Source organism: Molothrus ater, chromosome 6 (genome assembly GCF_012460135.2).
Source record: "Molothrus ater isolate BHLD 08-10-18 breed brown headed cowbird chromosome 6, BPBGC_Mater_1.1, whole genome shotgun sequence".
NCBI lineage: Eukaryota > Metazoa > Chordata > Aves > Passeriformes > Icteridae > Molothrus > Molothrus ater.
Window position 1 is genome coordinate 29,816,278 of NC_050483.2, and position 14,229 is coordinate 29,830,506.

General features: G+C 43.4%; 2 protein-coding genes across 5 annotated transcripts in view; both read right to left on the reverse strand.

The window, feature by feature from the left end:
* RAD51B (RAD51 paralog B) overlaps positions 1–14,229 on the reverse strand; it is a 398,879-nt gene that overhangs the window by 369,342 nt on the left and 15,308 nt on the right. The window lies entirely within an intron of this gene.
* TMEM229B (transmembrane protein 229B) overlaps positions 7,825–14,229 on the reverse strand; it is a 32,330-nt gene continuing 25,925 nt past the window's right edge. For all 3 annotated transcript variants that reach the window (XM_036383250.2, XM_036383251.2, XM_036383252.2), the window contains one exon: positions 7,825–11,797. In XM_036383250.2, coding sequence (XP_036239143.1) covers positions 11,268–11,797 — 530 coding nt within the window. In that variant the 3' untranslated portion in view covers positions 7,825–11,267. The remainder of the gene's footprint in view (positions 11,798–14,229) is intronic.

Genomic DNA, 14,229 nt, shown 5'->3' on the forward strand with positions numbered 1-14,229 from the left:
GTAAAGTGAAATTTATTATCTACATTCCACCTCAGATACACTTCCTGACATTTATCATTTCTCACACCATTAACCTCTGTGTATGAGGGTAGGGGGAACATAGTGGGGCAGTTCATGTTTTTAGGCCAGCAGCACTGCAACGCCACACTGATGCCCTATACGGCTCTGCAGGTTTTGGAGGGCACTTGCTAAAACCAGTTCCTTTCTCTTGTGCAGATTTCAGTACTTGAAGTAAATCCTGGTTTCCTTGGTTAATGTTCTTTCTTTACTAAAACATGGACATTTGAAGCAGCTTTGTCTGAGGCAGGATTCCCTTTGGTTCTTATCCAGTGCTAATGATTTCCCCATTCAGTGAGCATAAAACATTCCCTCTTTGATTTAGTAGCATTTTACACAGAGCCTGCAAGCATGAGACACAAAATAACAAAGAAATTAGTCCAGACTAAGGATACTACCCTTTCCTTTTTTTCAGGGAGCAGCTGTAGGAAGGCCCATGTCTGTGCTGGTGCATGCTTTTGTCTTGCAAGCAACTGGGCTGCACAGGCACTCCTTGTTGGGAGTGTCCAGCTCCAGCATCTGCCAGAACCTGCCTAAGTACCACCTGCCTGTGCTGGGCCAGGCTGGTCCCAGAGACTACTGAGCACCCTGGCTATGAGCTTGCACCCTGGAGTGCCTGTATCTGCAATTGAGTTGTACTGTAACAACAATTGAGTTGTTACAGATATTTCAGGACTGGATTTTAGAGGGGCTGGTGTCAAGGTTTGGATTGCTAAATCTCATGTCACTTCTTATTCTAGTAGGGCTTCCTCAGTCTTAATCCTTCCATGTACAAAGCAGATAAATTAACAGTCATGCAGGATTGGGAGTAGGAGGAGGGAGCTTCTTTGTAAAACCTCATTAAAACACCTCTGTCTTGTCAGTGTGTACAGTGAGAACCCCATGAGGGCTTTCATTGCATCTTTGGACATAATTGTCTCCCTTGCATGGTCTTCTGAGCCAGCCAGCTAATGATTTCCTTGGCCAAGATATCTGCATTTCAAAAACACCATACTGTGACAAAGTGCCCATTTCTGCCCACCTTTACAGAAGCAGACACTTTCCCCACACAGAAGTAACCTTTTAACAGTTCAATGAGTAACTGCTGCTCCTCTGCTCAGGCTCAGCCCCAATACTTGGTCTGCAAGGTGGAGCAGCAATGGGGATATTTGATCAATGCTATTGTTATAATAAAAGCTGTCCCTGACAGAGCTGTAGGTAAAATATCTCTTGGGAGCAGCATTTCCTGCTGAGTACATATAGAAGGCTTGGCAGAATGCCCTGTGCTTTTCAGATATTTTTTGCTGGTAAAAGAAAAATTCTCCTGCAGGGCTGTAGAGCCAACCCCCTAAAGCCCTTGACCCTGACTGTGTAATCTCCCTGGAGACTCAATGCACATGAAGAAACATAATCTTCTTGAAGCATCTGCTATCTGTATTGTGTTAAACTATGACCGGGATGCAACTGTCAAATCTCCAGCTCACTCCTTGCAGAATCCTTTACAGGGCAATAAAAAAAGCAATCTCTCTCTATTGCTTTAAGGAGGGGTATTTTATCGTGGCTGCAACCCGAGAGGTTTCTGTATCCAGCTTTGTGTTCCAGGAAGGTAACAGCACACAACAGATGGGGAACAGAGCCGTTTCGCGAGGTCACGCTCACAGCATCACGTGCAAATCCTCTGCCCACTGGGACCTCGAGGCGCATGAGCTGTGCTGGGGAAGCCAGGAAGAGCTTTCCTGCTTGCCCAGTGACAATTGGCAAGGAGGCCTGGGAGGACAGTCCTGACAAATGGATCAGTCTGACAGATCAGCTTTCCTGCTGGGCCTGAAAGGGAAGGAGAAATGTTTCTTTTCATAGAAGACTCAGAGAAAAGGGGTGTCTCCTGTTTTTTAGATTTCTTTATATATTTTTCTGAGCCAGTTAAGGACTTGGTCTCTGCTCTGAAGACATAGGTGTAGGGAGCAGAAAAAGAGTGCTTTAAATATAGAACTAGCAAGGAAAGAACAATCAATATGGCTTGCCAGTGATACTCAGATCTGCTCTTGTTTCAGTTTGCTGTATTTTTTTTCAACACTGTAAACTCATCTCCTTGACATCTGCCCTGCCCTTGCTCTCAGTCTCAGTCTTCCCTTCCCCCACTTCTCCCTTTAATGCTGGTGTCCTCATTTCCCCTTTTGTACATATGACCCTTTCACTATGTAGGGATTAGTATCTCACTCATAAATATGTGAAATAGATACACAGCTGATTTAATTTGCTGGGTTTCCTAGGGCTAGCGAGACAGACTGGCATGAGGAGAAGGGTATTTTCTAGCAGGTCAGCTGAAGAAAACATCTTGGGTGCAGGATGACTGATGTGAAACACCAGCACCAGTCCAGGAGGGAGAGAGAAGGTAGTAAAACATAAAGGCTGGGCAAATATGGAAGAGCAGAAGACAAAATCAAAGATGTCTCTGCTTCTCCCATTTGTTATGTATCTTCCAGGGAGAAAACTGGGGGACATGAGAAGAAAAATGGGGCCAGAAATCCACCCTGACTGCAGTGGTTCGAGTTGTTGGTAACTCATTCAGGAAGAGATGCCAGAGGAGCCAAGAATAATGCTGGTCTAGTGAGATGGTGGCAAGCTAGGAGGCAGACAGAGGTCTGGGACATGGGGAGGAAATGGCAGTAAAAGCTGTGTAACTGGATGGGGGTGCCCAGATTGGGGACACAGCTGATCTGAACAGGGATTCCTGAGGAGGGGGAGAGTGGCTGTGAGGAGGTGACAACAAAGAGCTGGAGATAACAATGATGTGAAGCCTCAGCCAAGAAAAAATTGTCAAGTGGCAAGGATTAAGTCACCAGATACAAAACAGTAAATAGAGATGAACACTATAGCCCTAACAGGCAATAAGACCTTGCCAGGAGGCAGCTAGTGAGGCAGAGAGGAAGGACAGGATGGGCAATGGAAGATAAAGCAGAGAAATAAGGTTTAATGAACCATACATGACAGCAGTCAAGGCCAGGCTTACTGCTGGCTTTGCCAGCAGCCGTAAGGTTGCAGGCAGCCTTGCTGTAACACCACAAGCTTCGTGCTGGGTGCATGCCCAGAGGTCAGTGGCCAGGAGAACTGCAGCCTGTGCTGTTGTTTGGAGATGTTTGTGCTACTTTCAGCAGTCATGCAGCACAAAGCCCTACCATAAGCAAACTGCTGGGGGCCATGCTGCCCTTACTGCAAGATCAAAGGACAGCTGAGCTTTGTCATCACACTTGTCAACCAAAGTATCATTATCATTACCATGCTAACTCCAATCAGGCCCTGCTGAACAGCCAGTTCACCATCATTAAAAAGCTGTTTTGCTAGAGAATGCCAGCATCTGGCTAAGGTGGAGACCTGTGTGTCACCTGAAGAGGAGTTGCACTGAGGTTTCTAGTGTGCCACAAGCCATGCTCCACTCTGGTGTTGCTGACATGCTCAAATCTTTATCAGGGATTTGCCTTCCTGGATGGAAGTCCGCTTTCCTGGATGGAAAGTGTCAACAGAGGTATCTCTTGGACATTTTGGTTACGCCCTTTCATTGGTGGAACAGAGCTGGGATGTTTACTGTTATCCTTGAAAATTTCAAGGAACTTTTTTTAATGCTTACTCTTTCTGATAACTTAGCACTTATAGATCCAGTTAGGGACATGCTTACATCAATGTGACAACAAAGGCACAAGGCCTGGCCTGGACAATTTGCAATGTGACTGAGATTGGAGACAGCAGACAGATCCAGTGGCCAAAAGATGGAGCAGCAGAATAGGATGTCTAGGATCAACATTGCAGCCTGGGTGGGAGTACTTTTGGTTGATGCCTTAGCTGAGAAACAGAAGTGGATGGGATGGGTTTGACTCAGCAGGATCCACAGTGCTCTCCTGAGCAATAGTAGAGTGCATACAGACTAGAAGTCAAACCCTAGCAAAGGAACTAGAAGGTCCCCAAGTGATAACTCCCCTTTTTATAAAGATGATAGTATGGTATATAAAGAGGATAGTATGGTATGTTTTCCTTAATCTGATTTAAACACCATATGTTAAACATGTTTGAAAAACCTAGGCCTAACTTCCCTCTCTGAGCTGACTGCTCATCAATTAGGTCTTTCATCCACTGATACATGTAACTGAGGCCATACCAAAGCACACAGACATACAGCTTGCAAGGTCAAGAACATCCAACTTAGATTTTAACCTTCTTCATATGTATATGGGCTTTATTTTGGCTATTCTCTGGATTTCATCTGCTCAAGAAAGTGGCAGTGAGTGGGCAGCAAAACAGGGGATGGCTCTTTTTTGCTGGTAGAAGCTACAATGCATGTAAGCCATCAGCTATGTTTGTGCATCTAAACACACTCACTATATGTATACACATTTATATGAAGGATGAGGTGAAATTATGAATTAGTCTACATTCAGTGAAACTCACAGAGATTGACCAGAGAAGCTTTTTGCTGAATTTAGCCATGAAAACCTATTGTGTACCATTGTGAGAAAGGTAGAGCAAACACACTGAACAGTAATTTCATACTTCCTGCTGTACTTGTGCCTGAAGGCAACTGTGTAAAATGTTTTCTGCTTTTCAAAGCACTGACAACTGCAGCTGTTGGGGGCTTCAATGGAAGGTACAGCACATGAGCAAATATTTAACACAGCATTTTTGTTCAACTGCCAAAGGTGGGGTTCAGACTTGGGGTAGGGGAGCTTGGGTACCTCTCACTGCAGCATGGGCTTACAGTGGAGATAAAGGATGGAAAAGGACGGGATACCCCAAAGGAGCTGCTGGAGAAAGAGAAGTAGTAGAAAGAGCTGCTGTGGTATCAGATGAGTGGTCTGACAACAGAAACAGCATCACAGATAAGCTCTGCAGTAACTGCAACACGAGCTGATAGAGCAGATGGTCACCTCAGTTTAGCCTTTAACACAGCTTGTTGCCCCTAGCAATATTTACCCAAAAGTCCTCTACTGATGGAGATGGGATTATGTAGCAGACAGAGGGAATCAGTCCTATTTTATACAAGATACTGGGCTGCCTATCAGCTCTGACAGTCCCTTCATGTCCTGGCTTTGACTTGGGCAGACAAAGCAATGTCATGATATGCACAACCATTTCTGGGACAGCTTCACATGGTGGAAACCAGGTAGCACTTCCCCAGTTTCCCAACTTTGTCGGAATATTATTACCTCACTCCACAAAATCTGGAAACTTGATTGAGAGGTAGTGTTAAACTCCCTTTTCTCTTTCTGAAATGACCTTTTGGGAACTGTCAGGACATTTTCATCAGCTCTTGATCAGTGCTATTTGGGGCTAATTCTGAACCATTTCAGTAATTCTTCAGAAGCAAGAATTATTTCATCAGTTTGTGAAAAGCATTTCAAAGATCCTTCAGTGAAATGTGAAAATACTTTTATTCTCATTCTCAAAATACTAAGGTAAAGAACCACACTGAAATAGCAATATAGAAATGTTGCAAAGGTGATTAACTACAGTGGAAAGCAACATTCTTCACTGGAAAGTGTCCCATATTTGAAATGGGACATCTCTAAGCATATGAATATCTCACCTATTTAATGAATATTGTCTCAACTGCATGTTTATGTATTTTTATTAAAGAGAAAATTGCTTGTACTTCCTCCTCTTTCTTCTGCATTATAGCATTAAAGCAGGATCACATGCCAAACAACAGTATAAACAAACAGCATCACCAGATACTTAAGGGTCTTTAGCTCCTAAATTGACTAAAGCATAAATACAAACTGACGTCAAACATTTGGGATTACCATTTTAAAATTGCTGTTTTCTGAGGAACTAATGAAGGCCATTCATATCAGAAAATTCAGTGCCTACAGTAGGAGGAGTGAGCTGCCCAGACTCCAGAGTAAGGAGTCAAAGAAATGGTCTGCATCTCTTAGAATAAAAACTACCAATTTGCTTTAGACCTATGAGAAGTACCAGATACAGAGAATAGAAAGAGATTCTTTCAACCTAACTGTTGAAGGTTTGGGAGTGTCACCATCAGTCCTTGCTCCGCCACCATGATCAGCAGTGTTTTTATCACCCCCCTACTCATCACAGTCCTTGTATGACGGAAGCCTATCCTGGCTGCAGACTGGAGCTGCACAGCACACCCCATGTAATGCAGAGTGCAGTTGTGTGATGATACTGACCTGCTCCAGAGCTATAAAAAGTCACCTTCACATTTGGTCTTCAGGGTCTTAATTAAACAGCTGAAATCTTAAACAAGTAAGAGCATAAATAAGATAAGCAGCAGTGATGAAGCTTATATAGGATCTCTTTCTCCCTCTTAAGCATGGAATTAAGAGTACATTTTATAAGGCAAAATGAATTCCTGAGTAGGCGTTGCTACTATTTCAGGTCCTGAAGTGGTATAGCCAAATGGCAGCACACTGTGAGGTGTGTCTATTCTGCTTCTCAACATGATTAACTCAGCAGGATGGAGAACAGCACTATACGGCTCTTAAGACCTATATTGGTTTAGTGAGCATTAGCTTGCACATCCCAAGGTGACATATTTTTCCACAAAGTTTTAAGTTGGGAATCACCTAGAGAGAAAGAGGACTAGAGATTTTGAACACTCCTTCTAGTTCAGAGTAAGTTCAAACAATCATATACTTTGGGGCAAGCAAACATTTGTGTTTCCACAAGTAGGGAAGATTGCAGTGGGAAAGCACAACTTTGTATTTGAAGATGTGGTGCCTTTGGACACAAACGAACCAGTGCATCCCCAGCACCTTTTCCTTCCACATCTGTGCTGGTTGCCCAGGGACCAAAAGCAGAGAAGGTTCTGGGGGCACTACCTGCTTCTGTAACTTCCCCTCTTGTTCACAAAGGTTTGACCCATGGTCAAACCCTTGATGGAGCAAAACCTTGCCATCCTAGAAGATAATAAGCTACTACACATGGTACAAATTCACTATGAGGTCTATGGAAGCCTTGGTTGTGTTGAGCCTGAAGTTCAGAGCCCTACAGCTCTTAAAATCAAAGTTGCTGTTCCCAATCGGAGACAGACCTGTGTTAGCATAAAACCTTGAGTGGTACCAAGGCCCCTGAGCAGCTGCAGAGCTTGCTCCATTCTCTGGGACAGAAGGTGGAAGGAAGGGAATGTCCCTTCCTCAGCAGCTGGCTCAGGACACTCCAGGAGAAGTAAGAGAAGACAGGTTCAAAAGGAGGCCATTTTCCAAACAAGGACAATGCTCATCTGTTCTCACCAGCTCTGTGACCCAAAGTGGTCTTTAGGTGCCAAAGCAGCTGGGTAAGGTGACACACATTACTAACAGCTCCTGGTTTGGTAAGAGGCCACATAAGAAGAAAAATTTCCTTCTACAACAGGGGATGGACAGAGGGATTTGGTAGCTGCCAGTGTGCAGGAAGGAAGGGGAAAAGAGTATTCTCCCCCTCAGGTGGTTCAGCTGCACTTTGCAGGCAGAAGTGGATGAAAAGAGGTCAGGTCTGCAAGCCTCCCCCTTGAATACAGGGCAGATTGCATGTAATCAGGGCCTCAGATAAATTAAAATAGAAAAACATTTGGTTTCAGTTCACATCTTGGTTGTGGCTCATGTTTTATTTACAGAAAGGGCAGAAGTTTCCATGAGTGAAGAAATCCCCTTTCTTTCTCGACAGGTTTTAGAAAACCAGTCAGCAGCAGAGCTATGCTAACCTCAGGACTTCAGTCACCTGCTTCCTAATTCTCAAAGCAGCTAAAGCCTTGCAGTCTTTTTTTACCTTTTATAGTCACAGGACTACTCAAGCAAAATCTTGATTGGATTATTCTGCTTTAATTACAAAACGCACTCCGACCAAAGGCGCAATAGTACCTGGTACGTATGTACACATTTCTCTCAATTATAAGACAAAATACCAAAATGCCATCTGGTCCTGCTGTAGATCAAACATTCCCCTCTGGCAAGATCTTTGGAGTATGAACAGATACCACAGTAATGCTTGAACTGCCTCTTGTGTGTTGGACACCAGACTCTGTATTTATTTATCACACACTTTGAGATCCTCTAGGGTGGACTGTACATGAGACAAGTAAGAGAGAGATGCAAAACTGGAACACTGGGGAGTCCATATCCCACCACCCCCTGGAAAAGAAAGGCAAAGATCAGGGTCACTTTCTCTTTGCTGCAGTTAGGACAAGGTAGATAAATCACAAGGGTTTTTTTATTGCTGGTGAACTCAAAACAGGCAACTTTAATCTACTGAGGAAGATACACATACAAACAAATGTTAGGCCTTGTGCGTTTTTTTTTTTTTTCTTCTTAATGTAAATGTCTCTTCAACTTCAGTCCAGCTCCCTTCAGTCCAGCTCCCAAGCTCTCACTGAGCTGCCACTGAGATCCTGGTAACGTGCTCTGGGCAGTTCTGCAAGATGTTATAAGAAGCATCACATGTATTAAAAAGGGAGATTTTGCAGAAAAGACAAAGCTTTGACAGCAGCCACATTGCTCAGAAAGGAGAAGTCTGGCTAATCCTGCTGCATTAGGTATGTGGTATTATACATAATTAAATTATTTAAGAATTTGCCAGGTCCTTTTCTGTTTCTGGTGTGCAAGCTGCAAGTAAAGTGCACTTCTGGGTATAAATTACCACTCTATGAAGATGCAGTAGCTGGGTGGTACACATCAGACACCAGTGGAAAGCAGACTACAACAGCTGTTTCAATGACACAGGCAGTAAGAACAATGCCCTAGGATACTAGATGCTGCTGGGAAACCCTTCCATATTTTGAGCAGTTAAATATTACATCACTCAGCAAAATACAAATAAAATATCATTTATATGGGACCTTCTTAAGTACAGACAATAACAGACACAACTGCTATTGCACACCAGGTTAGCTCTGCAGACAGCCAGTCCTCCACACCATACTGCCAACTCCTTTTAACCTTTCCAAAGAGTTTTGTAACAGCTAAGGAGAAAGCAGGGATCCTAAGGATCTTTCTATAAAGCTGAGGGTTTGACATGATGTGGGGGTGGTGTAGGAGGCAGCACAACACCACATTTAAGCTATGCTGCAAGAGGACAACCCAGCTTTAGACACTGCATTTGATGATCATGACATAACCAGGGCCAAAATGGTGTGATCCCAACTCTCATCTGCATCTTGCAATTCTTGTTCTGCTCCAGCAGAGCTCATCTACATTATCCCCCATACAAAACTCCTTTTTTTTCCCTCCATGTACAGTTTCAGGTGACTATTTTGTCCGGGTCTGTACTCCCAAGACCAACAAGGCTGATAAACTACATACTGTTCCTCTGATTTCATAACACTGGCATCACAGCATCAAAAGAACTATCTGTTCAGTGTTTGTTCTCTTTTAATTTAATGAACTGTAAAAAGGGAACTCTAAATACCCACCTAAGTATTCTCAGTGATTTGGGATACATTGTATATCCAGGGCATATTCGATTAACTCCTTGCCATCACAGTTTTCATGTGTCCATTGCCAGCAATGGATGCCATATGAAAAGGGGAAGGGAAGGAATAAAATAATTGCTCCCTGTGTAATAACAAAGAAGGATTAACACTGCCCTGTAACAGCAGAACCAAGAAACAATTCTACTCACAGGGCCAGCAGTGGTTTTCCTCTCAGGAGTGGCTGCACCAGGGCAAAAGCAGGTTCATAGCTGAGCACCCTCTACCAAAACAAGGGACTTACACTGAAATGGCCCAACTATTTCCAAAAGAGTGGAATCCTACAACAGATTTGCATTTCAAGACAAATTATCCCTGGTACAGTTCTGCTGACTGTGGTGGAAGAACAAAGAAAAATTAATCTGGCCTTATGGGACAACTCTGGCAAACCTTCCCATAAATCAGTTCAGGAGTGAGACATGTGACTGCTGGAAGCTCTCCGTATCTTGCTAACTTCAAAGGCCAAGACTTGACAGAGGGAAATCCAAACTTGTGGCTGCCACTATCAAACACCTTTCCTGCACCATAGGTGTCCTTGTTCTCTGTAAGTGCTCCCAACAGCACTTAAATTTCAAACTGTCTCTGGTGCAGGTAGGTCTACAGTGAAGCCACAGCAATTCCTCCTACTCCACCTCTATACTGCTGCTCTCACACCCTAACTCAAAGCCTTATTCAGGCAGAGAGCATGAAGAAGTGCATGCTTTTCAGAGACAGGTGTTTTGTTTTTTGTTGTTTTTGTTGTTGTTTGCCAGTGGTAAAGGAACATGGCAGTCAGTGCCAGAGGACCAAATCCTGGGTTAGCCACATGAAAGTTTTGACCTTCAAATACAATGAGCTGCAGCCAGATAAGTCATCAACATCACCAGAAACAGAGGAATCCCTGGAAAGGAAGGCAGAAAAGTCTTGTGGGCTATATAGTCTCTACAAGGTTTGCATGGTTGAGATGGGAGCTGGAATCTGCAGCAAGATCTGCTTTGGGGGAACAAAGGAGATGGGAAGACTTACACTATTTCTTGTGCCTTTTGCCAAGATTCAGATAGCACAGATTATGGTAAAATTCACTTGGCAAAAAAGGCCTTTTTAGAAAAAAAAGTAAGAAAAAAAAAGATAATATTTCTATTGAGTATCAGAAGTATCAGGACTGAGATTTCAAAAAGTACAATATCCATATAAGTTCAGCAAGATGTCCAGCACCAGATTATTTCATGGTGCAACAAAGAACCTGGGGAGAGGCCAGTGGGACCTGGTGAGGGGAACACCATCTACCTCCCCAGCAGACTGCCAGTCTTAGGTACTTCTCAACAGCAGATGGATTTTGCTTGTTCCTGCAGCATCTCAGGTCCCACGGGAGGTATTGGTTGCAAGCAAGCACCTGAATATTGCCTAATGGAGTAAGCCAATCACTAACTCAGCTGGCATGTCCATGCCCATCCACTGATTAGGTGGGGTTTTTTAGGATGCATTTCTGCCGTAGCATTTCTTTTTTCTTCTTTCTCCACTTTAAAGTGTAAGCAAAAGGACTGCTTTCATCAGTAATAAGTTAAAATCAGAAACGACCTAACTAACAAGTAACTGATATTGGTCCTTGGAGCCCAAAGAGTAAAATCCATAGAAAATCTATTGGTTCCAATTTTTCTGGTATATCCCATGCACACCCCCATTAGAAAAATGGGGTTATGAATCTTATACAGCAAGGAGCAGTACCTCAGAGCCAGAGCTGGCTGTCAGTGGTAGAGATCTGGGCTCTCTCAGATTGCTAAGTATGGCTCTAAGTGGCTGCTCAATCTGTCTTCACGTGGCCATTGGCCAAGGCAACAGGCGTGGTGGGGGCCCCAGGCTCAGCAGTCTCATCAAATCGTAAGCGCAGGGTGTTTCTGATCACCAGCTGCTCCATGATGAAAGAAGCACAAAACCATGGGATGGCATACTCCAGGGTGATCAGGCCCATGAAGTCAAAATCAAACTGGGAATAGTCCCATGGGCAGGCATTGAACTGGCGTAGGATGAGGCCAGTGGTGAACTCCCAGAGGTATGTCCACAGTGTGTAAATGAAGCAGCGCACTAAAATGTTACACTTGTCTTTGAGATACAGATACATCTTCTCCACAATGAGGATGGAGGTGCCATAGATGAAGAGTGCCCACACACTGGTGACACCGGGGAACTTCCAGTTGAAGTTGACCACAAACTCCCAGGCAGCTGTGAACATCACCTCACAGAAATAGCCGTGGATAGCATAGAGGTACCATCGTGAGAAAGCGGTCAGAGGTTCTGCCGCAGCCATTCTTCTGCACTGACCCCAGCAGCACTCTGAAAGGAAGAGGGAGAGAGAGGGAGAGAGGAGTCAACGAGGATGTCACAAGTCCTTGTCCCCCAGATGGCAGCACACAAATTTGTAACAATGGATAAATCTGAGAAAGAGTGACTCTCATTTTCACCACAGCAGATTTTAAGTCCTGGGGAAAGGTGGCATCTTACAGGGCTCCATGACTCAGGATGAGCCTGAACAACATATACTGCTCTGCCCAAAAAAGGGAACACTGCTGGTATTACATTGGCGATAAGGAGGGAGTTGATAAGTACAAGGGCTTTGCCAGGAGCAAGGTTGCCAAAGAATTTACTGGTTGCAAGTCAGCAGAAAAATATAGTCATCCACAAGGAGTACACATCGCCTGTTTACTCTTTTCAAGAAACAGCACTATACCTTACTTTTCTGATTCTACTGTGGAATAGATTAATTAAACACAGCATTGTAAAACTGGGCCTTTCCAGCTTTTGCTTACAGTCTCGATACCCAAAATGTTTACTGTAGTCTAAAACTGAGCTTTGATGGGAGCTACAGCAAGGGAACTGGAGGAGAAAATTCAAAGGTTTTACACTTACAGACACCATACCTTGCATTCATTATCCAGCTGAACTTTTATTTTGCCTGTTGCAGAACTCATCCATATTATGGCTAGCATTTGTAAAATAATTTTCTTATGGCGTCAGACTTCCTGATACCAAGTCAAAAAATACAAAAGAGCCACTGAAATCCATTCATATTTGGCTTCAGGACAGCAAAGCACAAAGGAGGAGAATAAAAAGGAACAGCTGAGCCTAGAGAGGGGTAGTTACTCATGATCAATAGGAAATGAGAACAAACTCTAATTGTCTATAAAGAAAGAAACTGGTGAAGAGTTTTTGAAAAGGCATAATTTCTTATCACTGAGCTGTTTCATCACAATTAGCTTTTACACTTTCTGTAGAGATTCACAAGTCTGCCATGCTACAGTCAATTACATGAGGTGATTATAAGCATAATTTTACTGAAGCTTTGCAGATTTAAACCACAGGATGAATTTGACCTTTTTCCTTCTTAGAAATTTACTCTTTCAAGTTGAGTTTCTCTGGACTCTTTACCAAGCACTATTTAACTTGCTCTGCGCTTGTCAGTCCTGTGGCACAATGTGCTAGGGAAAGGACCACACTAACTTGATGTACAGTCACTCCATGCCATCTGGAAAGAGGCTGTTCCTGCCCTGCCCTGTAAACAGAGTGCTTCTCTGAACAAAGTATTAGCAAGCAACTGACATTATGATAGGAGATAAGAGAAACTTCTCTAAGGAAAACCAGAACTATAATAACAAACATGAAGAAGATATGCACAGGGGAATACTGAAAGTGAAAAGGACAGAGCTGTATCCATGATCCGTTCACACCTCTCTTAACCAGACACACAAACAACCAAAGCCTTGACAGTTCATATGATTTGGGTGCTTGAACAAAAACCCATTTACTAATGGCAGAATCCATTTTACACAGGACACTGAGCCATCATTACATGCTACAGAGAAAGGTCAACAGCACATAGTGAGCTTATAGGTGAAAGAATAAAGAATCACTAGAGATTGCCTCATGTCTCCTAACAATTCAATCCCAAGAAACCCTGCAAGACAGCAGGGAGGTGGCATATGAGGTGGCATATGAGAAATATGCAGGAGATGTATATCCACACAATCTGTAAGAAACTGATGTGTAAGGGCACTGCAAACCAAGGAGAGTTTGTCAATGTAATGTTACTTGGTTAGTTTGCCAACACAGTTGATAAGCTTAGGACTCTGAATCCTCATATCATTACTCCATTCTGACATCATTTCAAGAACAAGTCAAAAATCAGAGATACAGAAGTCAGGGAAAGCAGTAAGAAGGTGTCATGATTTAAACCCAGCTAGCAACTAAGTACCAGACAGCCACTTGCTCGCTGCTCTCCAGTGGGATGGGAAGAAGAACGGGGGGGGGGAGGGGGGAGTAAAACTCATGAGTTAAGGTGAGTTTAATAATTGAAACAAAGTAAAATGTAATAATAATGTAATTAGCTCAGGTTAGAGCATGATGCTAATAATGCCAGGGTTCTGGGTTGGATCCCTGTATGGGCCATTCACTTAAGAGCTGGATGCTTGTGGGTCCCTTCCACCTCAGAATATTCTGTGATGTTTCTGTAATATGTAATGTCATTATCCAGAGAAGAAAACTATTGTAAAGATTTTACTAAGTGGCCAAGATTTTACTAAGTTGCTCTCTCTTCTGAGCCTAACTTCCTTCTTACAATATGCTTGCAAGAGTCCTCACAGACTTCCGGCTGATTAGGAGCAAAGAAGACAGGGCAGATGCCAATCTGTGGTAGCCCAAACATAACTGGTTCCACTGCCCTAGGCACTAAGCAAATCCACAAATCACAGCTCCTCCTGTAAAATATTTCA